Here is a 25,129-nt window from a genome sequence, read left to right as displayed (position 1 = left end):
ATTTTCATAACTACCTTTGTGGTGTCCTTTCACTTGGTATTCAAGGGGTTATATGTGGTAAAACAGCTGGCTTCACATGCCAATAGAGTTTAGCCTAAGACTGCTTTGTCCATGCTACCATTAGGATAGCTGGTCTATAAGGTTGACTTACAACCAATCACCATAAGGGTTGTTTGGACTGATACAAGGTGATCACTAGAACTAGTGAGCATCATATATCAGGCCAACTTCTCACAGTTGGCGGCTTGGTTAAGGTTCGCTGAGCTGGCGGGAGGGTTCTGGCTCAGGGATGTGGCTAGCTGGTCGGTGGTGATCTTGTTCCAGCTTCTGGGGGAACCTGTTGCGGGTGGTGGTGGAGCGTGGTCCTTCTGAAGCTGAAGTGGACGCAGCTGTGGTCTGTCCAGTGGAGTCCGGTGGCGTGGCTGAAGGAGATGTCCTTGCTGGAGGAGAAGACTGGGTCAAGCGTGTGGCCGGCCTAGTGGGTGGGGGTTGTCACCAGTTGCTTGAGTCTGAGGTTGGCGAGGTTGTCCAGCAGGGTGGTGGTGTTGCTGTCGTTGTATTTCTCTAGGTGGAAGTTGAGGTCCACTAGGAGGATGTAGTCAGCGGAGGGGAGGGCGTGTGGGCTGATGAAGTCTGAGATATCTTCGCTGAATTGTGTGCGCGGTCCGGGGGGTCTGTAGATGAGGGTGCCTCTGAGGGTGGTCTTGGGGTCGGTGTGTATCTGGAAGTGCAGGTGTTCGGCGGCTGTGAGGCTGTCGTTGAAGTTGGTCGTGATGCGGATGGTGTTCTTGTGGACGATGGCGATGCCTCCTCCTGTCTGGTTAACGCTGGTTGACGTGGGATGGCAATGGCGATGTCGGGCGCTGAGGAGGCGTTCATCCATGTTTCCGTGAGGAAGGCAACGTCTGGATATGTGGAGTCGAGGAGGTTCCAGAGCTCCATGGCGTGTCTGTGGACGGAGCGGGTGTTGAGCAGGATGCACTTCAGGTGGTTGCTGCTGGGGGTCGGCTTAGCGGGTGCGGTACAGGTCCGGATGCAGGAGAACTTGCAGGATTGGCAGGTGAAGGGTCGGTGGGTGCGTCCTGGGGTGGCTCGGTGGCAGCCGGGGATTCGGCCGGTGTTGAGTGCGTTGAGGGTGGCGGTGTCGTAAGTCCGGCGGGGGGGATGGCCTCTTCGGGGGCCAGGGGTTCTGGCGCTGGGCGCAAGTGGGCTTACCTTTGGCGCGCCTTCGGCGCACAATCGGCGCGCTCGCTGCGCATACGCATGCACTCTGCCATAAATGGAGAGTGGGGTGGGGTGGGGGGGCGGGGCGAGGGAGGAGCAGCTGGGAGGCGGGAGCGGGGTGGCGAGTGGGTGGGGGAACAATGCGGTGATGCTAGAGGGAGCGGGTGGGGTCGCGGGGGAGCAGCGGCAGGGAGCGGGGTGGGGCAGCGGCACTGAGGTGCAGGGGAGAACTGGAGCGACAAGGGGCAACAAAAACCAACACGAGGAGGGACGAGAAAAACGGCAATGAAACAATACAGAATACAATGTGAAAAACGAAGCAGGCACAGAGGGAAAGTCAGGGGCAGGGGGCCAGACCTAACAGGGGCACAGGACTACTCTTGGCGGAGGCAGCGTGAGGAGAACGGCCACACTCGGGGTGGGCCACGCGGCAGGAGGAGCGACCGGACTGACCAGGTCAGGTCAGGTCACAGCTCCTTGCCCGTGAGCCTCGCCTAAAGTACTCTTGTGGGAGGGAGGAGCAGCTGGGAGGCGAATAGTGGACATCATATGCCAGGCCAACTTCTCACACGCATCATAAGCACAGTCCTGTGCTAGAGGGTCCTCAGACCCCTCTCAGTCCTCCCCTTCCTCCGAAGTCTGTGGAACAGGCTCAAAATAAGGCACAAAAGACCCCATCGGCGTCGGTATTGGCGTTGGGTTACGTCGATCCAGCACCGTATCCGGGTCAGGGCTGAACCTGGGGGCGACGACATCCCGAGGAGCGGGCGACATCTGATGCCGGGGAAAACGGCACCAGAGGAGGTGTCACAAGGTCAACTGGTGTCGATCGGGGTCTGGCCGGACCCCCCGGAAATGGCAAAGCAGTACCCCCCCCGTCGGGCCCACAGGCGCACGGGCGGGCCAGACGGCCCAAAGAGTTGGGCTATGGCAGCAAGAAACTCTTGCACCTGAGCAGGAGTCGCCCACGCACCCGGAAAAGGAGTGTACCCTGGAGGCGAAGTCGCAGGCGGTGCCGGAGCCGCTGGGGTGGCAGCGCCCACACCCTCAGCCGCGACGGGCGAGGGGAAGTCGAAGAGTGACTATACTTCAACTTATTTTTGGAACGCTTCGTCTTACTTGACCCAGAGTGCGAAGACTTCGATCCAGAAGAATGGTGAGGACTACTCCGCGACCGGTCCATCGACCTCTCACAGGACCGGGACATCGAGCGGCACGGAGCTGACTGCCTGACTTCAAGCAACATTCGGGACCGCTCCTGCAAAGTCTTCAGCGCCAGCAGTCAGGGCACGACTTGGGGTCACGGTCACGACAAAGGCAGAGACACACAAGGTGAGGGTCTGTCACTGACATCATGAGATGACAGTCCCCACAGTTCTTGAAACCAAGCATCCGTACGACACCAGGAGTCGATTGACAGGAAAAGATGAGGTAAAAGGTCTCGAAAAGCTCAGTCAAAAATTGACTGGGGGTACTTCCTCTTCCAGGATCTGCACTTGCTGGCACGGAAAAAGAAAGAACTGACCTCAACGCGCATGGGCGCGTCTAAGTAGCTCCTGCGACATCATCCCGGCGCCACAGACGCCAGCGACGCACGCAGAGCCGCAAGACGACGCCTACCGACACGAAGGGGGTACTGCTGGCGTAATAACTTTCTGGATCCAGCCTGACGCCTGGGGGTAATTCTAAGGTAAGGAATCTATCCCTACCGGCTTCTTTCAGATAAGTTTTTTGACTGTCTGCTTTTACGGCTTTTATGGGCCGAATAAAGTATTTTCGACTTTTGAATGGTTCTCACGCTCCATTTCCACTGTGGATGAGGACTTGCAAGACAGAAAAATACTTGACCTGTGGAACAAGTAGTGTAGCTTGCACATTGAGTACTTCTGAAGCCTCTTGATAGAAATCACTGAACAAAAATAGCTCAAACAAGGATACTGAATGGAAAAGAACCAGTTACTAATATGACTGTTCTGGCTACTGGGAGGGTATGAACTCACCTTGGTAAAATATCATCCCTCCCCTCGCCCCAAAATACTGAACTCAATTTTCAATTATAAGCATGCAATCCACCCAATCTATATCATGCAATAGTTTCTGCCTAGTGAAAGTACAAATGACAATACCTGACTGTGTTGGTTTAAAAGATGATCTTGAGATGATAACTGATTCAAAAGGCCAGAGACTCGGTTTTCTTTGTCTGCAAGAAGCGTGTTTACGTCTTCTAGTTTTTGTTGAACAAGTAGAATTTCAGCCTTGGCGTTTTTCAACTCAATCACCAACTATAAAAATGTAAACAACTATAACATTAACACAGCTTTATGGATGACAAGACAACTAGTCGCTATAAAGCAGGACATACGACCAACCCATTACACATACCATTTTTCAAAAAGGGCCAACACCATGTAACTTTATCCCTGACACCGCAGTACAGTTTTTGTATAAATCCTTAAGCTTGATAAGTAACCACAACACTTTTGCTATACAGTCAAAACATTAATCTTCAATATGGTGTCATTATAATGGAGCCATTAAGCAAGCAGAGGAGTTGATCTCTGGGTGTACATTGAAATGAACATGCTAAATGGGATGCCAATATGGTTAGGCATATTCAATCATGCCACAGAAGAATTAAGTTACTTACTTTCGACAATACCAGATTCTCCAACCAGATTACTCACCTTTTGATTTCTGCCACAAACCAGAATGTATCCAGTAAAGTTTTCCGACAATTGCCCTTGAGAGTTGTTAAGTAGTATTATCAGATTCTATAGAGCCGTGTCCCAATGCTGGAAGTGATGATGCAGACTTATAGACAGGTTTCACTCATGCATGCTCACTTGAGTTTACAATAATTTTTCAGCAACCTTAGATGTTAAACATCTGTAACAGATTGTGAACCGTAACACTATGGAGAATGTAACATAGAACCTTAATAATACATAGAAGTGCGCTCCACAGAGAGGAAGGGAGGGCGGATAAGGTGAGGAATAAGTAGTTAGATGGAGAATACACCAGAAAGAGGTTTAACAAAGTTTAGCGACTGTCTTTAAATGGATACTTCTTAATGCAGATGCCTCACCTTTTCAAGAAATACAAAAGCAGAACCTCCAATGGAGGTCTTGTGGAGTGGATTTCACATCAGTAAGTCTTGCATGACCAAAAAGACATAATGGCCCTCACTGTGGACCTAGAAATCAACGTAGTAATGCCTGTTGAAGGACGACTAGGTAGCTGTCTGGCAGACGCCCCAACGGTTTGGGGGAATAATTGAGTGGGACGCAATTGTGCCCAATCTTGCTTGGTGTTTGCAGACCTTATGCTCACGCACTTGTCACAAGAGGCTTTCCTCCAATACGAGTTGTGCAACCAGGAGGGTCTGTTCCCTGCCTACTCCGTATTGGTTGCATATGGCAATCCCACTGCTCCTTTTCATACTAAGGAACACAGAAGAGAGATTCCATTCCCTGTTTGACTTACCTCAGAAAATGATCCATAAGTGTGATTTGAGTATTTGATACAGCAAGCTATAACAAGCTTACATGGGCTTTCTCCTCCTCTTTTTTTGGGGTTGGTGTTTCTGTGACATGAAAATGTTTTCCTTTTCTCATACACTATATCATGCAATCTTTATTAGGCCATCCTTAGAGGTTACTTGGAGAGAATTGTTCAGTTGGTCGGTTTCTTTTTTTTCTTTAAATGAGTCAGAGGTTCCTAACCAACTATACATTATCCCTATACTTTTTCTACAGAGGATTGATTCTTTATCTATACTTAAGGAAGAAAATTATTGAAAGGATTGGTAAAGAGTTGCATTGCTCTCTACTTGTGTAGGAAGGTAGATCCTGACTATGGTTGCCCCCAACTTTTTGCCCTGTGTTTTAGCTGGTTTTTGACATAGTTGGCCTGGGACCCTGCCAGTCAGGACCCCAGGCCTACTGCTCTCTCTGTAAAATGGATTCCATGTACCTTAGGTGCATTTACCAATTGGTACTGGGCCACCTTACCAGACCCTGTAACTCAGGGCATAGGTGTACCCAGGGCCTACCAGGGGCTGCAGCATGTATTATGCCACCCCTGGCTGGCCATCTAAATCTGACAACTGGCTGCACGACAGCTGGGGAAAGGTGGTGTAATCACCCCTTGCTTTAGATATAGTATACCTATATCTAACCCTAAAATGGACACCCGTATTCCTATCAGTCACTCCTATGGCAGGCCTTGACAATCCTGAAGGCAGAGTGCTTGGAATCGTGTGAGATGGTGCTCTGGCATGAGCTGAGCCCGTTTGCAGCTTGCGGAACCAAGTCCTAATAGCTGTTCCATGATAACGCATACCATATACTCTTAAGTGCATTATAATCCTCGCGGTTATATGCCAACTCTGGTATCGCTTTATCAAAACATGTCAAGTAAGGTGTCATACGAATTGGAATACTAACCCCTCGCCAATTCTGTCGACGGGGTTAGCATTCCACCCTTCTAGAGGGACACGACATGTATGTAACTGTGAACTCCGGTTAAAGTTAACTCAAGCCTCAGCATCACAAAATGGATGCTGCCACCACAGACACAAGTCTGACCTCCTGCTGCTGGGAGTCCTTCCAGCGAGGGAGGCTTGGACAAAGGGTTTCCTGTCAGGGGCGGTGCCAGCACCATCCCAGACAGGGTTTTGTGTATCCTGGGTAGGCAGGGCGTTAAAGGAAGGTGACTGCAAGTGGCACCCCGGTGCTCACTATGCATCTGCCGGCTAGAACCAGTTCCAGGGGCACACCAGCCCCTGAGCTGGGGAAAGTCTGGCATGGGAGAGGGGTGTAACCACCCCCCTTCCTGGTCCCACCCATGGGCAGGACCTAGTCGCGTGCCAGCCCCTTTTCCTAGTATAAAGATAGGAGCGGGCCCCCTTCCAAATTAGATCATCTTTGAATCCTGAAACTACTTTCTACGAAAGGAACTCTCGACTTCTTCTCAAGATTTCTCCCTTGTGGCCAAGGAGTAGTCACCCTGCACCCGCAGGCACCATCCAAGAACACTGCTGTTTGCTGTAAGTCTCTCCTCCGGATCAAGACTGCCCAGCTCGACGAGAACCGGCTTCCCTGGCACCTCTGACCTCTACCCACATCGTCAGCTCAGCTGAGATCCGTGGGTGCGACGAGACCTCGAGGGACCGGCCATCTTCAAGACTGCACGACGCTTGCCCAGCACGACCGCCGAGGGATCCTCGAGTGAGTGCTTTGGGGTGTGAGAAGCCCCATCCCTGAGCAGCTCCAGCACCGAAGTTCAGCCTCCCAGCCTCCACGAGATCTGCGTGGGGCCCTTCTGCTCTTTGCTGCTCACCGCGTTGTCTGGCTACTAGCCCGCTGGCTTGTGGCCTTCCCGACGACGAACGACGACATCAACACCGCTGGTCTGGTTGCTCCAGACTGGCTCTTGCTCCCCTCCAACAGAGGAGCACCCCGGACCCTCCTGGTCCGCTCCAGACGCCATTTTGAGTCCACCGCGTAGGCTTGCATTTGCCAAGACTTGTTGCCCCAATCCTGGGTCCAGCGACGTCGACAGCAGATACCATCGTGGGACAGCTCGCACCTCCATCGTGGTCGCCGACAATGCCTCCTGGTCCGTGAGACTGCAGAGCCCAGCGTCGCCCACTCACCTGGTCGAGGTGACTCCATCCGGTGCCATCCTGGTGCCCATCTAATCACTGGGTAGTGATTCAGAACTTGGTCCCCTCTGCTTACAGGTGTCTTCCATCTCCGATCCAGGCTTGGATCCATCCGAATCTCTTCACTGGTCGCCTGCCAGCAACAACTTCTTTCAGGCTCCATAGAATGCAACGAGGATTCCCGACGTCTTTCCAGACCTATGCATCCGCAGCCCCTGTGCTAGGTAAACTCAGCATTTCGGTGCTCCAGCATAGTCTTGCTATCCAAGGGTCCAGATCCTTTTTCGTTTCAGCTCTACCTAGTCGGATTCGTCCGATAACACTAACTTTGTAATTCCTAGCAACCATAGACTTTGTTCCGCATCCCGCGTGAGAGTGCTCACTCTGCACCCGATCTCCCTATGCCTCCTGCTAGTAATCTGAAGGTTCAGTAGTCAAGTCCTAGCGATCCCAAAGCCTATTAGCGTAGTACTTACCTGCTAGTAATTTCGCATTCCACTTTTAGAGTATATGGTTTTTCGTGCCCCTGGGGCATTTGTGTAAATTGTGCAACTTTGCGTATTTTCTTAAGAGCTTTGTATTGTGCTTAGCACCCTGTCCTCATAAAGAGTCCAGGGTTGTTGTGTTCTAAATAAATATCCTTTTATTTTCATAACAACTTGTGTGGTGTCCTTTCACTTGGTGTTCAAGGGGTATATGTGATGGTATAACTGCTGGCTTAACACGCCCTCTAGAGTCTAGCCTAAAGACTGCTTTTGTCCATGCTACTAGGATAGCTGGTCTACGGTTGACTTACAACCAATCATCAATAAGGGTCGTTTGGACTGATACATAGTGATCACTAGAATAGAGAGCACTGCATATCAGGCCAACTTCTCACAACTTGCACCAATGTGATGGTTACACGCAAGTTGTCTATTTTGTTATACTTTTACATTTATCACATCTTTAATTCTTAATTATTCTACAGTTCAACTGTCAAGGGAAAAGTATTTGTATCAATGAATCTCCCACTGACGTAATACTCAATTACAGTGATTTTTCAGTGACTTTGCGATGTTAGTTTTTATTGCCTAGGAACCATTGAAAATATTTGGGACTCTCCAACTTTGCATATTACCTGACTAACAAGTAACTTACCTTTGGTAACAGTATATCTGTAAGAGACATATTTTAGTTATAGATTTCTTAACTTAGAATTATCCCTTGGCGTCAGACTGGATCTGGAGAAATTTCTTCAGCAGTACCTCTGCACGTCGGTGTGAGAAGTTAGCCTGTCATATGATGACCACTAGTTCTGGTGGGCACCGTGCACCAGTCTAATCGACCCTTTTTGATGGTGGTTGTAAAGTCAACCTTATAGAAAGCTATCCTAGGGGTAGCAATGGCGAACAGTCTTCAGGCTAAGACTTCAGAGAGCGAATTAAGCTAGTTGTTTTACCAATTATAATCTCCTGAGTACCAAATGAAAGCACACCACACAAGTTATATATCAAATATATATGTATTTATTCTAAACACAACCCCTTTGCACTCTTTATGAGGTCAGAGGTAAAAGTACAATACAAGGAACTTAATTAGCATACGATAAGTTGCACAGTATACATTTTGCCCTAGGGGCCTCCCATGGTATAAGAACCACGTCTGGAATAGAAAGCAGGCCTAGGGCTTCATAGGGGCTTCTAGGAACAACCAAAGGTTAGGAAGTAGGAGGTCCACGGGAGACGCGTGCAGTGTCTAAACAAAGGTTACGGTTGACTTTCTATGGGAAACTAACAAGTTACTTCACTTCAAGATGGACTACGATGAAACCCTTTTAAACTAGGACACTTCAAGAGTTAAGACCCACGGGAGCACCGGATGACTCGTGTTACCTCACCAAGGTAAGCCGGGTGCATAGGTGCCTTTTGGTGTCTGGTTTCGTCGTAGTTTTCAATGGAGAGCTGCAAAGAAGTGCTGCATGCGACCAGTGTAAAAGTGTCCGGGTGGATCCAAGGGTGGATCGAAGATCTGAAGAACCTGAAAAAAGAAGGGACAGAGTCTGGGCCACTTGCCAGTGACCAGGATGGCGATGGAAAGCTGCCAGCCAATGTCGGGTGATTTCAGGTGAAAAGGTGAAGTTTGTCTCTTCAGCCAAGAGGTCCAGGAGGTGTCGACAAAGACCAGGAGCTGGATTCGAGCTATCCCATGAAGGATCTAGTTGACTGCGGTGTCGGTATCCGGATTGGACCCAACAAGCCTTGCCAAACGCAACCCAAGCAGGATGTCGAGATTGGCTTTGTTGCAGACCAGCAAGGTCTGAGGCGCGTCTCCTTTGCAGGGGAGCTGGAGCAAGCCTGGAGCAACCAGAAAAGCAAGTTTGATTCCAGATTGGTCTTCTTGGGTGCTCACTAGCCAACTGGCCAGGAACCGCGAAGACGTGTCTAGCGGAAATGCACAAATCGGGTCCACGGGACACTCGTGGAGTGGGGGCCTTTGAGCTTCGGTGCAAATGGTGCTCGGGCTGGGGCTTCAAGCACCCCAATGCAGAACTTCGGGATCCATCGGGAAGTAGGTGCAGCTTGCAAAATGCAGGATGTCTAGGAGTTCCGGTCCCATGACTCTCGTGTCCACCACGGGTCTCAGCTTTCCTGTGAGCGAAGGTCAGGGTCAGAGATGTCTGGAATTCTGTGTCCTGTGTTGCAGATTCTGCGGGATCCGGCTGGAGCCTCCAAAATGCAGATCGGCAAAGTCGGAGGTCCGCCTCCCCCCATTCAGATCAGAAGCCACCGAAGTCATCTGCGGCGTACCACAAGGATCATCACTCAGCCCCACGCTGTTCAACACGTACAAGAGCCACCTCGCGGCCATCACACGCCAACACAACCTCAACATCATCTCCTACGCCGACAACACCCAGCTGATCCTCTCCCTCACCAACCACCCCGCCACCGCCATAACCAACCTACACAAAGGGATGAAAGACTTAGCCGAGTGGATGATGAACAGCCGCCTGAAACTAAACTCAGATAAGACGGAAGTCCTCATCCTGGGATCATCGCCCTCCGTCTGGTACGACTCCTGGTGGCCCCCGGCCCTGGGCAGCGCACCCAAACCAACAGACCACGCACGCAACCTGGGCTTCATCCTGGACTCCTCCCTCTCCATGGCCAGACAAGTCAACGCCGTCTCCTCGTCATGCTTCAACATCCTTCGCATGCTACATAAGATCTTCCGGTGGATCCCTACCGAAACCAGGAAGGCGGTCACCCAGGCCCTCGTCACCAGGCGACTGGACTACGGCAACTCCCTCTACGCCGGAACCACTGCAAAACTCCAGAAAAGACTTCAGCGCATACAGAACGCCTCAGCACGACTCATCCTGGACATCCCCCGACACAGCCACATCTCCGCACACCTGAGAAACCTGCACTGGCTCCCGGTCAGCAAAAGAATCACGTTCCGACTCCTCACCCACGCACACAAAGCTCTCCACAACCAAGCCCAAGATACCTCAACGACCGCCTGAACTTCTACACTCCCACCCGCCAGCTTCGATCGACCAGCCACACCCTCGCCGCCGTCCCCCGCATCCGAAGAGCCACAATGGGAGGAAGATCCTTCTCCTACCTGGCCGCCAAGACGTGGAACTCCCTCCCCACCCACCTCCGCCTGACCCAAGACCACCTCGCCTTAAGGAAGCAACTCACGACCTGGCTGTTCGAGCAGTAGTGGACCCCCCCCCCCCCACCCCAAGAGCCTTGAGACCCTCCGGGTGAGTAGCACGCTATACAAATGCTCTGATTGATTGATTGATTGATTGCTGTTGGTGCCTGCTTGAACAGGGTGGTCACTCCATGACCACAAGGGAGATGTCTTCAGTCTTACAGTCGAAATGCAATGCCGAAGGTCCAGGATATATGTTTCAGAGTTTCGTCCAGAGTAATTTAAAGTCCTAGGGACTGAGATTCTATAATTATAGTAAGTTTAGGGGTTGGACTATCTCGAAGGTCCGTCCTATGGGTGAACCTTGGGAGGGGGTGGTTACACCCCTTTCCCTTTGTCCAGTTTCGCGCCAGAGCTCGGGCTGAGTGCCCCAGCAACCGGTTTGAACTAGGAAATGCATTGAGTACCTAGTGTGCCCCAGGGAGTGTCTGGAAAGCATTCACTGAATGCAGCCCCCCCTGCCCCAATACACAAAGCCTGTCTGGGGAGGTGCCAGCACCTCCCTGGGCAGGAAACCTATTGTCCAGGCCTCCCCTGCCGGAGTTTCGTCCAGCAGCAGGAGAGCAGACTCGTGTCTGTGGCAAAAGCATCCATTTTGTGATGCTGAGGCTCTGTTTAACTTTAACTGGGTAAACCAGTAACTACATGTCTTCTCCCTCTAGAAGGGTGGAATGCCACCCCTGCTGCCAGAACTGATTTTTTTGGGGAGAGGATTCCAAAGTGTTTGACACCTTACACAACATGTTTTGATGAAGCCAAACCAAAGTTAGCATTAACCGTGAGAATTATAATGCACTTAAAAGTATATAGTATGGCTATATCATAGAACAGTTATAAGGGGATGGTTCCGAAAGCTGCAGAGGGGTTCAACTCATGCTAGGGCACCTTCTCACATAAAAACAAGCACTCTACCTCCAGGATTGTCAAGGTCTGCCTCAGGAGTGGTTTATATGTGTTTATATATGTATATAGATATGGATATACTACATCTAAGTAAGGGGTGATTACACCACTTTACCCAGGCTGAGTGAACAGACCTGTGGTGTCAGTTTGGAAGGCAAACCAGGGGTGGCATAATACATGCTGCAGCCCCTGGTAGGCCTTGGGTGCACCTATGCCCTGGGTACCTTGGGTACACTATACAGGGGCTCACAAGGGTGACCCAGTAACCAATCTGTTATGTACCTAAAGTACATGATACCAATTTAGAGAGAGAACACCTAGGCTGTGGGCCTGATGAACAAGTTACTTACCTTCGGTAACGATATATCTGTAAGAAACATTAGTTAGTGTTAGATTCCTTACCTTAGAATATCCCCAGGCGTCAGTCTGGATCCGGAAACTTTTGCGTAGCAGTACCCCTGCGCATCGGTAGGCGTCGTCTGCAGGCGTCCCCTGCGGCTCCGCGTCCGTCGTCGGCGTCGTGCGCCGTGATGACGTCGCTGGAGTATATAGACGCCGCCTCCGCGCGCTGACGTCAGTTCTTTGTACACAGCTTTTCCGCGCCAGGAGACGCAGAGCCATGAGAGAACCAACACTGGTGCCATGTAAAACTAGGGCCCTGAAAGGGATGTCCTTAACCCTAGTTATCAGTTCGCAGAACGGGGAGGATGGGTGGGTTCGGTAAGGAATCTAACACTAACTAATGTTTCTTACAGATATATCGTTACCGAAGGTAAGTAACTTGTTCATCTGAAAGAAACACGTTAGTGTTAGATTCCTTACCTTAGAATACATACCCCAGCAATACCAACCCCGGTGGTGGGTCTGCGAACCAATACAATACTACACCAGAAAGTCCTGGAGGACAGAACGGCCAAAGAAGCCATCCCTCCGGACTTGACTGTCCAGGCAGTAGTGCCTCGCAAAGGTGTGCAGCGAGGCCCACGTAGCCGCTTGGCAAATGTCCTGCAAAGGGACTCCCCGGCCCAGGGCAGTAGTAGCTGCAGTGGCCCGAGTGGAATGGGCCCTCAGCCCAACAGGAGGCTCCTTCCGAGCCAAAGAGTAGCACGCTTTGATGCAGAGAACGACCCATCAAGAGATGGTTCGTTTACAGACCGCCCGTCCCTTCTTCGCACCCACGTAGCCCACAAACAGTTGGTCATCCACCCGGAACTGGCGTGTGCGATCCATGTAAAATGAAAGCGCACGTTTTGGGTCCAGACGATGGAGCCGCTCTCAATCCTTTGAAGGATGCGGAGGCGGGAAGAAGGAAGGGAGGGTGATGGACTGCCCGATGTGAAAGGCCGAAACAACCTTGGGCAGGAAAGAAGGTCTAGTCCTCAGAACCACCTTGTCAGGATGAATGGACAGGAAAGGAGGCCAGTCCGGAGCCACAAGGATAACTTGGGCCCGGTCGCGCCTGATCTTCTTCAGCACTCTGGGCAGAAGTGGTATAGGCGGAAAGGCGTATAACAGACCGCAACTCCACTCGCGCCGAAAGGCGTCGCCGTGCGAGTGCCGTCTTGGAAACTCCAACGCGCAGAACTGATGACATTGCGCGTTCTCTTCTGTGGCGAATAGATCTAACCAAGGCTCTCCCCATTGCAGAAAGATGCCTTGCGCCACGTCCGAGTTCAGACGCCATTCGTGATCCATCGAGCACCGACGGCTGAGTTCGTCCGCCCTGGCGTTCAGGGAACCTGCCAGGTGTTGAACCGTCAGAGTCACGCCCTGACGTTCCAGCCATTGCCAGAGGCGCAGAGCCTCCTGGCAAAGGGTCCACGACCCCACTCCGCCCTGTTTGTTGCAGTACCACATGGCGGTGGTGTTGTCGGTGAACACCTGCACTACACTCCCGTTGACAAAGGGGAGGAATGCCTTCAGTGCCAGACGAATCGCCCGCAGCTCCAACAGGTTGATATGGAGCCGGGACTCCGCCGGAGACCAGATGCCTCTGATCTCTGCCTCTCCCAAGTGGCCACCCCAGCCCTGGAGGGACGCGTCCGTCACGACAACGTGCTCCGGTTGGGGAAGGGAGAGGGATCTGCCTCTGACCCAATCGCGGTCCGTAAGCCACCACTGCAGTTGTCTCGCAGTGCCCTCCGAGATCAAGACGTGGTCGGACAAGTTGCCCTGATGCTGGGCCCACTGAAACTTCAGGTCCCACTGCAGAGCCCGCATCCGCCACCGGGCGTGATGCACCAGAAGGATGCAGGAAGCCATCAGTCCCAGCAGCCGCAGCGTCAACCTGACCGAAACCCGGGATAGCGGCTGAAAGATGGGAATCAAAGCCTGAATATCCCGGACCCGCCGTTCCGGAGGATAAACTCGAAACTGCGCCGAGTCCAGAACCGCTCCGATGAAAAGGAGCTTTTGAGAGGGACACAGGTGTGATTTCGGCACATTGATGGAGAACCCCAGGTCGTGCAAGAGGTCTGCCGTCATCTGAAGGTGGTGGACGACTGTCTGGGGCGAGCCCGCCTTCAACAACCAGTCGTCTAGGTAGGGGAAGACTGAAACCCCCAACCTGCGCAGATGGGCTGCGACCACCGCCATCACCTTTGTGAACACCCGTGGGGCGCTGGTAAGGCCGAAGGGAAGCACGATAAACTGAAAGTGCTCCTGGCCTACCGTGAACCGCAGGTAACGCCGGTGGGCCGGCAGGACGGGGATGTGAAAATAGGCATCCTGCAAGTCCAACGCTATTATCCAGTCTTGTGGGTCTAGAGCAGCCAAGACCTGAGCTAACGTCAACATCTTGAACTTCTCCTTCCGGAGGAAGCCGTTGACGTTCCTTAGATCCAAGATAGGACGTAGGCCCCCCTTGTCCTTCTTGGGTACCAGAAAGTAGTGGGAATAACAACCACGCCCTACTTCTGGCCCAGGAACGCGCTCGATGTCCCCCTTGGCCAAGAGGGCCGTAACTTCCTCCTGCAGAAGTGTCAAGTGGTCCCCCGACACACGGTGGTTCTGCGGGGGCATGGCTGGAGGAGAGGTCTCGAAGGGGAGGGAGTAGCCCCTTCGGACGATTTGCAGCACCCACCTGTCCGAAGTGATCGTGCGCCAGTGAGCGTGGTGATGGCGTACCCTGCCACCCACTGGCGTCACATGGGGCCGAAAGCACGGACTAGGAGGATTTTGAGGCAGATGCTGCGGGGGGAGGTGTAGTCTGACCCCGCCGTTGTCCCCGACCGCCACGACGGCGGTTTCCACGGCCGCCACCGCGTTGAAAGGATTGTTGCGGCGCGTGGCTGGCAGCACGTGTGGGGGCGCCCCTTCCTTGGCCACGAAAGGGACGAAACGAACCCGGTTGCTGACGCTGGGTCGAGAGACCCAAGGACTTGGCCGTGACCCTGGAGTCGTTGAAGCGTTCCAGCGCGTGGTCCGCCTTGTCACCGAACAGGTGACAGCCATCGAACGGCATGTCCATCAATGTATTCTGGACATCTGCCGAAAAGTTGGCGGATCTCAGCCAGGCGTGGCGACGAATCGCCACCGTCGTTGACATAGCTCTGCCCAGCAAGTCGGTCGTATCAAGACCACACCGTATCGAATATTTCGCTGCATCTCGGCCCTCAGCCACAGCCTGACCGAGTTTTGCCCGCACCTCCATGGGGCATTCTGGCAGCAGTTCCGCGACCGTATCCCACACAGAGTGGGTGTAACGGCCCAAGAGGCAAGCGGTGTTGCAAGACCGCAGGCCCAAACTAATGGACGAGAAGACCTTTTTGCCAAACTGGTCATACCTCTTGGATTCCCGGTCGGGCGGGGCCGACGGGAATGCGGACTGGGAGGTCGAGGCCTGGATCACCAGACTCTCAGGAGTGGGGTGGGTAGACAGGAACTTGGGGTCGTCCGGACAAGGACGGTGGCGCCTGGCCACGTTCCGATCAACAGGCGCACCTGAAGCGGGCCTGGACCACGTGCCCAACAGAACGTCTGACAAGGCTTCATTGAACGGCAGCAGTGGCTCCTGTGGGCATGACTGCGGTTTGAAGACCTCAGTGAGGATGTTAGGCCTCACGGCCGCGACGGGGAGCTCAAGGTGTAAGGCCTAGGCAGCCCTCATCAGCACCACAGAATATGCAGCTCCCTCCACCGATGCCACGGAAGGAGGAGAGATCAAACCAGGGTTAGGAGAGTCGTCCAGACCACTGGCATCCCCCAAATCACCTGTCCAGTCCGGGTCATACTGGCACTCGCGTGACAGAGGGTCCTCGGACCCCTCCCAACCTTCACCGAACTCTTCATCTTCTCCGTATTCGGAGTCAACGATGTAGACCGGCTCCTCTGGGATTATGGGCCCCACCGGCGCCGAGCCCGGCGTCGAGCGACGCCGGTCCGACTCTGCGTCCGGCGTCGGTGAAGGTAAGGGGACGGCGCCGCCCGGAGCCGGCGCCGGAGCCCCAGTGCCGCCCGAAGCCGGCACCGAGGAACCGGCGTCGCACGGAGGCGGCGCCGGGGGCAACCCCGATGGAATCGGCGCCGGATCGGATGGACGTCCATCCGGCGTCGACCCCGAAGGCCCTAGCGGCGCCGGGATCGGAGCCGCCGGCGGCGCCGGAGCATCCGACGGCGTCGAGGTAGGATCAGCCGAACCGCTAGGGCCCCCGGACGGGTTCACTGGGCCCGCAGGCGCCGTGGAACCCGCCGGAGGAGATAGGGCCCTCATGGCCATGAGGAACGCCTCTATCTCCTCAGGCTTCGCAATGTGCCCAGGGACCTGAGGGTATGGGGCAGGCCGCGCCGGCGACTCTCGCGGAGCCGCGGGGTTGGGGTCACCCGAACCCCCGGCCGCATCGCGCGAGCGTCGGGGGGAGTCGGGGGTACGATGACGACGCCCCGACTTCTTGTGCTTCTTACCTGATGAGCCTGACGAGTGGTGTCGACTTCCGGAACGCTCGGCGCGGCTCCGCGACCGCTCCCTCGAACGCTCTCTCGACCTCCGGCCGGACCGGGACCGCTCCCGGTCCCGACGTGGGGCCGACACCCGGAGCTCCAGTAGCTTGCGGGACCGCTCCCGTCTAGCCTTATTGGTGAGGGCCCGGCAGTCGACGCAGGAGTCCACGTCGTGGTCGGGGCCCAGACACCGGAGACAGAGGCGGTGATGGTCTGTGACCGACATCGTGCGCTCACAGTCATCACAGTGCTTGAACCCAGGCATCCTAACAGGCACAAAGTGATAATAACAATTCGAAAAACCTGGTCAAAGACCGGAGTACTGCTCTTCAGATCTGCGTCCACTGGCGCGGAAAAAAGAAGAACTGACGTCAGCGCGCGGAGGCGGCGTCTATATACTCCAGCGACGTCATCACGGCGCACGACGCCGACGACGGACGCGGAGCCGCAGGGGACGCCTGCAGACGACGCCTACCGACGCGCAGGGGTACTGCTACGCAAAAGTTTCCGGATCCAGACTGACGCCTGGGGATATTCTAAGGTAAGGAATCTAACACTAACGTGTTTCTTTCAGATTAGCAGGACCTCAGCCATACTAAAGTCGAAAAACCAGAGAATCACAGCAAAAAGTGGGGGTAACCATAGGAAGCAGACCCTACTCTTCTACACAAACCCCACCCCCCAACACAGGGACATTAAACTAACCTTGACCAGTTGAGTCTTCATGTTCTAAGTATAAGTATCTGGAGAGTCCATCTGCATTGCCATATTGCCATGGTTACTCCCAGGTCTATGTTCCACTGTAAATTCCCGGCCCTGTAGAGAAATTGACTGTGGTACTGAAAATTCTGGCCTCAGCTATTCTGTGGTACTGAAGTTCTGCACTCGTGTCATAAATATCGTCGTATCATGACGATTTTGGTACTAGCAGACCGGTAATGACTTAAATACTATACATAAGCATTTTCGTCATGTTTGAGTGACGAAATCACCCTGAAATCGAAGTTCTCGTCCTGAACCCTCGGGTTCCATTTTGTAAGTGGCAGCCATTTTGTGATTGCCCTCACATAGCCAAATAACTAAGGCCGAATTCGATCTGAAGGACACATACACCTTTGCCGACTCCTCTGTGACCTGGGCGAGCTGACTCCACTGCCTCAAGCCAAACCTGTTCGGGCAGTTCCTTTCCAAGTGGCCGAACGAGATTAGTATCAAGGCACAACATGTCATAAACCGTTCATCGCACACAAACTATGCGCCTAATCTCACACACACCTGTCCCCGTTTCTTCTTTATGACCTGTTTTACAAGGAGGAGGTGCCCGTTTTTATTAGGGGTCTGTCGATATCTGATGAAAGTTCTGGGCCTTGCCGGGTAATCCTTTATGGACTGGACAAACTGAAATGTGGGCTTGTCATCACGACTCTGCTTTTTCTTTGTAGTGAAAATATGTGTATGATCAACTGTAAAATAAGGAATGCTTGCCTGAAGCTTATTATTTTGTATAAAAAGAGAAGGCTGGCTTTGTAAATTTGAGCAGTCTCCTGAGAACATACATGCCGTTGTACTTCTAGGATACCAGTTACTGGTTGCAGCCAATAAATACGATCTTTGACTTCACCTAGAAGACTCTGTGTTTCTGTAGTCTGAAACAGGAAGGACTCGAGGTCTTCGGGTGTTCTCCCTGGCACCGCTGGGTTCCGAAAAACCCAGTACCTCATGACCACCTGACTAGTTTGGGATTTTCACCCTTTATCTGTTTTAGGCACAAGAGGGGCTTATGGTCTGTCTGAACTGTGAAGTGAGTGCCAAATAAGTATGACCTCCGCTTCTTCAGGGCCCAAACCACAGCAAAGGCCTCCCTCTCAATAGCTGACCAACGCTTCTCTCTAGCCTTCTGCTTATAAAAGCTACTGACTGGTCTTGACCTTCTTCATTCAATTGTGATAGCACAGCCCTACCCCCGACTCAGAAGCATCTGTTTGAACAATGAATTCTTTGGAGTAGTTTGGACTTTGCAGAATGGGTGCAGTGTACATGGCCTGCTTCAGGTCATCAAATGCCTTTTGACAGCTGACTGTCAACTGAACTTTCTTAGGCATTCTTTTAGAAGTTAAGTCATTCAGGGGTGTCACAATAGAACCATACCCCATGACAAATCTTCTATAGTACCCAGTCAGGCCCAAGAAAGTTCTGACCCGAGTCTGGGTGGTTGGAGCAACCCAGTCCATTATGGTCTGGATTTTGCTCTATAGTGGTTGAATCTGGCCTCCACCTACAAGGTGGCCCAGGTATACAACCTGACTCTGCACTATCTGGCACTTGGTAGCCTTGATAGTTTGGCCTGCCTTTTGCAGGGCCTCCAAAACATTTTTCAGGTGGATCAGGTGATCTTCCAAGGTGGAGCTAAAGACAGCAATATCATCTAGAAAAGCTGCACAGTAGTCATCCAGGTCTGAGAGGACTTTATTCACCAACCTTTGAAACGTGGCAGGTTAATTTTTCAGACCAAAGGGAATTACCACAAACTGATAATGTCCACAAGGGGTTGAAAATGCTGTCTTTGGCTTGGCCTCAGCTAACCTGATTTGCCAGTAGCCAGCTGTCAGATCAAATGTACTCAGATATTTGGCAGAGGCCAACTTATCTATGATGTCATCTGCTCTAGGTATTGGAGGGCATCTGTCTTAGTGACAGCATTGAGACCTCTGTAGTCTACACAAAACCTCATCTCTCGCTTACCATCTTTTTTTTTTTAACTTAAAATATATTTATTAATACAAGGAATCACAAAAACTTCACTGGCTGTATCGGGCTGAAAATATTGTTTGGGGAAATATACGTAGAGACCTTCGATATCATAATCAAAACTGCTCAGCACTTGCAATAAAGTGTTCAGCTTCTGGTCTTGGCAAAGCGGTCACTTGGAAATCCAGAGGGAAACACATTTTTTGAGGCAAACTTTCTATAAATCCTTTTCATTTTAGTTTGCTGAATATCTTATGAGCCACACAGGGGTCCCTTGTGTGCAGGAAATCGAAAAGCTCTTCTGTGCACTCATCTTCAGTTTGTGATCTTGAGGATACACGCTTTTCACACATTTCCAGTTTCTCTCGCAGTTTTGTGCATTCTTCAGACTTCTCACAGTGTTCAATCACTGTGGTCAAGGGATCCACCATTTCTTCTTCATCCTCCTCCTCTTCCTCTTCGGGCACCCCCTCGTGGGCCGCGCAGACTTTCTCTGCTCCTAGACCCATGTTTTATCCACAGCAGCCACTATCACAAACTGGTAACGCCCTCTCTTACCATCTTGGGTGTGATGTTTTGGCACCAGGACTACTGGACTAGCCCAAAGGCTATCTGAAGGTTCAATTACTCCCAATTCCAACATTTTCTGGACTTCTGTCCCGATACAAACCCTGGCATGATCAGGTTGCCTGTAAATCTTATTTTTACCAGGCAGGCTGTCTCTAGTGTCCACTTCATGAGTGCACCAGGTAGTTTGACTTGGAGTCAGTGAAAACATATTTCTGTATGTCTGCAGAACTTGTCTTAAGTCACTCTGCTGCTGGTCAGTGAGGCTGCCTGCCAAGGCTATACCATCAACTGATACATCATCAGGGTTCTGAGAGAGCAGGTCTGGGAGAGGGTCACTCTCTTCCTCCGGTCCTTCATCAATAGCCATGCGCAAGCCCCTGTCTGCCCAGTCAACATATGGTTTCAGTCTGTTGACAAGAAGCACCCTGTGGGGGTTCCTGGGAGTTCCGAGATAAACCAAATAGGTTACTTCTCCCTTCTATTCAACAATAGTGTGGGGTCCACTCCACATGTCTTGGAGAGCTGCTGGGGCCACTGGCTCCAACACCAACACGTTCTGTCCTGGCTGGTAAACAATCAGTGCAGTCTTTTGGTCATGCCAGGTCTTTTGCATTTCCTGACTAGCCTCAAGGTTTCTGGATGCCTTTTTCATGTACTCTGCCATCCGGGAGTGGAGACCAAGTACATAGTCCACAATGTCTTGATTGGGAAGTTTGAGAGGTAACTCCCATCTTTCCTTCACCAGACAAAGGGGTCCCCTTACAGGATGCCTAAACAAAATTTCAAAAGGGCTGTAGCCAACCCCCTTCTGTGGGACCTCTCTGTAAGCAAACAAAAGGCAGGGCAGCAGGATGATCGGATGGCTCAAGATCGGAGCCAACAAGCCTAAGCAAAGGCAACCCACGCAGGATACACAAAAGGCTTCTGGTGCAGACCAGGAGGGTCGGAGGTACTTCACCTTTTCAGGGAAGCAATGGCCAGTCTGGAACAACCAGACCAGCAATGGATTTTCAAAAGGATCGCCGCCACAGGACTACTAGCCAACCTGCCAGCAACCGGACGACGCGTCGAGCAGAACACAAGCAGAAGGGCCCCACGCAGATCTCGTGGAGTGCTGGTCTTCGGTGCAGGTGGAGCTCGGTGTCGGGGTGTCTCAGTCCCCAGTGCACAGCTTCGAGGATGCCTCAGGAGCTGCGCTGTTAGCAAGTTGCAGGCTTTCCAAGATGTCCGGTCCCACGTGTCTCAATGCCTTCCACGGTGCTCAGCTGTGCTGGAGTCGTGCAGCGGGGTCAAGGAGGTCTGGGAGTCTGGATCTTGTCGGGCTCTGTGCTCTGGTTCCGGCGGGAACGGGGACAAAGCAAGCAGTCGAGTTGCTGGATGGTGCCTGGTTGCCACGGTGGTCACTTCTTGGCCACAAGGGAGATTTCTTCAGTCTTCAGCTCAGGTGAATGTCGAAGGGTCCAGAGTTTCATTTCAAGTCGATTCCAGGATTAATGAACAAGTTACTTACCTTCGGTAACGATATATCTGTAAGAAACATTAGTTAGTGTTAGATTCCTTACCTTAGAATATCCCCAGGCGTCAGTCTGGATCCGGAAACTTTTGCGTAGCAGTACCCCTGCGCGTCGGTAGGCGTCGTCTGCAGGCGTCCCCTGCGGCTCCGCGTCCGTCGTCGGCGTCGTGCGCCGTGATGACGTCGCTGGAGTACATAGACGCCGCCTCCGCGCGCTGACGTCAGTTCTTTGCACACAGCATTTCCGCGCCAGGAGACGCAGAGCCATGAGAGAACCAACACTGGTGCCATGTAAAAAACTAGGGCCCTGAAAGGGATGACCTTAACCCTAGGTATCAGTTCGCAGAACGGGGAGGATGGGTGGGTTCGGTAAGGAATCTAACACTAACTAATGTTTCTTACAGATATATCGTTACCGAAGGTAAGTAACTTGTTCATCTGAAAGAAACACGTTAGTGTTAGATTCCTTACCTTAGAATACATACCCCAGCAATACCAACCCCGGTGGTGGGTCTGCGAACCAATACAACTACACCAGAAAGTCCTGGAGGACAGAACGGCCAAAGAAGCCATCCCTCCGGACTTGGCTGTCCAGGCAGTAGTGCCTCGCAAAGGTGTGCAGCGAGGCCCACGTAGCCGCTTGGCAAATGTCCTGCAAGGGGACTCCCCGGCCCAGGGCAGTGGTAGCCGCCGTGGCCCGAGTGGAATGGGCCCTCAGCCCAACAGGAGGCTCCTTCCGAGCCAAAGAGTAGCACGCTTTGATGCAGAGGACGACCCATCGAGAGATGGTTCGTTTACAGACCGCCCGTCCCTTCTTCGCACCCACGTAGCCAACAAACAGTTGGTCATCCACCCGGAACTGGCGTGTGCGATCCATGTAAAATGAAAGCGCACGTTTTGGGTCCAGACGATGGAGCCGCTCTTCATCCTTTGAAGGATGCGGAGGCGGGAAGAAGGAAGGGAGGGTAATGGACTGCCCGATGTGAAAGGCCGAAACAACCTTGGGCAGGAAAGAAGGCCTAGTCCTCAGAACCACCTTATCAGGATGAATGGACAGGAAAGGAGGCTGGACAGAAAGAGCCTGGAGCTCACTCACTCTCCTGGCAGAGGTGATGGCAACCAGGAAAGCCGTCTTTAAAGTCAGGAGACGGAGAGGACAAGAATGAAGGGGCTCAAAGGGAGCACACATTAGAAAGGTCAGAACCAGGTTCAAATCCCACTGAGGCATCACAAACGGAACAGGTGGAAACATGTGAGTGATGCCTTTCAAGAATCGAGTTACAATCGGGGATTTGAACAAAGAAGGCTGATCAGGAAGCCTTAAAAAGGCTGAAAGGGCAGAAAGGTAGCCCTTGATAGTGCCCAGAGCAGAGCCCTGCTGGGCAAGAGAAAGAAGAAACAGAAGAACCTCCGAAAGAGGGGCAGAAAGAGGATCCACAGCCTTTGCTGTGCACCATGCCACAAATCTGTTCCACCGACAGGCGTATACCGACTTAGTGGAGGGACGCCTGGCTGCCAGAATAACATCACAGACTTCAGGAGGCAAGTCAAATGGCCTCAACTGTCGCCGCTCAATCTCCAAGCATGGAGGTGGAGACTGGACAGGTTCGGGTGGAAGACCGTCCCCTGCTGCTGCGACAGAAGGTCCTCCTGAAGGGGCAGGCGGATCGGGGGACCGACTGACATGTTGAGTAGCTCGGGATACCAGTATCTTCGAGCCCAGTCCGGAGCCACAAGGATAACTTGGGCCCGGTCGCGCCTGATCTTCTTCAGCACTCTGGGCAGAAGTGGTATAGGCGGAAAGGCGTATAACAGACCGCAACTCCACTCGCGCCGAAAGGCGTCGCCGTGCGAGTGCCGTCTTGGAAACTCCAACGCGCAGAACTGATGACATTGCGCGTTCTCTTCGGTGGCGAATAGATCTAACCAAGGCTCTCCCCATTGCAGAAAGATGCCTTGCGCCACGTCCGAGTTCAGACGCCATTCGTGATCCATTGAGCACCGACGGCTGAGTTCGTCCGCCCTGGCGTTCAGAGAACCTGCCAGGTGTTGAACCGTCAGAGTCACGCCCTGACGTTCCAGCCATTGCCAGAGGCGCAGAGCCTCCTGGCAAAGGGTCCACGACCCCACACCGCCCTGTTTGTTGCAGTACCACATGGCGGTGGTGTTGTCGGTGAACACCTGCACCACACTCCCGTTGACAAAGGGGAGGAATGCCTTCAGTGCCAGACGAATCGCCCGCAGCTCCAACAGGTTGATATGGAGCCGGGACTCCGCCGGAGACCAGATGCCTCTGATCTCTGCCTCTCCCAAGTGGCCACCCCAGCCCTGGAGGGACGCGTCCGTCACGACAACGTGCTCCGGTTGGGGAAGGGAGAGGGACTTGCCCCTGACCCAATCGCGGTCCGCAAGCCACCACTGCAGTTGTCTCGCAGTGCCCTCCGAGATCAAGACGTGGTCGGACAAGTTGCCCTGATGCTGGGCCCACTGAAACTTCAGGTCCCACTGCAGAGCCCGCATCCGCCACCGAGCGTGATGCACCAGAAGGATGCAGGAAGCCATCAGTCCCAGCAGCCGCAGCGTCAACCTGACCGAAACCCGGGATAGCGGCTGAAAGATGGGAATCAAAGCCTGAATATCCCGAACCCGCCGTTCCGGAGGATAAACCCGAAACTGCGCCGAGTCCAGAACCGCTCCGATGAAAAGGAGCTTTTGAGAGGGACACAGGTGTGATTTCGGCACATTGATGGAGAACCCCAGGTCGTGCAAGAGGTCTGCCGTCATCTGAAGGTGGTGGACGACTGTCTGGGGCGAGCCCGCCTTCAACAACCAGTCGTCTAGGTAGGGGAAGACTGAAACCCCCAACCTGCGCAGATGGGCTGCGACCACCGCCATCACCTTTGTGAACACCCGTGGGGCGCTGGTAAGGCCGAAGGGAAGCACGATAAACTGAAAATGCTCCTGGCCTACCGTGAACCGCAGGTAACGCCGGTGGGCCGGCAGGACGGGGATGTGAAAATAGGCGTCCTGCAAGTCCAACGCTACCATCCAGTCTTGTGGGTCTAGAGCAGCCAAGACCTGAGCTAACGTCAACATCTTGAACTTCTCCTTCCGGAGGAAGCCGTTGACGTTCCTTAGATCCAAGATAGGACGTAGGCCCCCCTTGTCCTTCTTGGGCACCAGAAAGTAGTGGGAATAACAACCACGCCCTACTTCTGGCCCAGGAACGCGCTCGATGGCCCCCTTGGCCAAGAGGGCCGTAACTTCCTCCTGCAGAAGCGTCAAGTGGTCCCCCGACACACGGTGGTTCTGCGGTGGCATGGCTGGAGGAGAGGTCTCGAAGGGGAGGGAGTAGCCCCTTCGGACGATTTGCAGCACCCACCTGTCCGAAGTGATCGTGCGCCAGTGAGCGTGGTGATGGCGAACCCTGCCACCCACTGGCGTCACATGGGGCCGAAAGCACGGACTAGGAGGATTTTGGGGTAGATGCTGCGGGGGAAGGTGTGGTCTGACCCCGCCGTTGTCCCCGACCGCCACCACGGCGGTTTCCACGGCCGCCACCGCGTTGGAAGGATTGTTGCGGCGCGTGGCTGGCAGCACGTGTGGGGGCGCCCCTTCCTTGGCCACGAAAGGGACGAAACGAACCCGGTTGCTGACGCTGGGTCGAGAGACCCAAGGACTTGGCCGTGACCCTGGAGTCCTTGAAGCGTTCCAGCGCGTGGTCCGCTTTGTCACCGAACAGGTGACAGCCATCAAACGGCATGTCCATCAGGGCATTCTGGACATCAGCCGAAAAATTGGCGGATCTCAGCCAGGCGTGGCGACGAATCGCCACCGTCGTAGACATAGCCCTGCCCAGCGAG

General features: G+C 53.2%; 1 protein-coding gene and 1 pseudogene across 1 annotated transcript in view; both read right to left on the bottom strand.

Annotated features, from left to right (window-relative positions):
• CENPE (centromere protein E) overlaps positions 1–25,129 on the bottom strand; it is a 1,817,274-nt gene that overhangs the window by 301,759 nt on the left and 1,490,386 nt on the right. Inside the window, exon 49 of the mRNA XM_086962044.1 lies at positions 3,351–3,506. Coding sequence (XP_086818170.1) covers positions 3,351–3,506 — 156 coding nt within the window. The remainder of the gene's footprint in view (positions 1–3,350; positions 3,507–25,129) is intronic.
• On the bottom strand, positions 19,334–19,692 carry LOC147728183 (cytochrome b-c1 complex subunit 6, mitochondrial pseudogene; annotated as a pseudogene).

This window comes from Lissotriton vulgaris, chromosome 3_1, assembly GCF_964263255.1.
Source record: "Lissotriton vulgaris chromosome 3_1, aLisVul1.2, whole genome shotgun sequence".
Lineage (NCBI taxonomy): Eukaryota > Metazoa > Chordata > Amphibia > Caudata > Salamandridae > Lissotriton > Lissotriton vulgaris.
The sequence above is the reverse complement of the archived record's forward strand: the minus strand, read 5'-3'. Positions and strand labels throughout refer to the sequence as shown.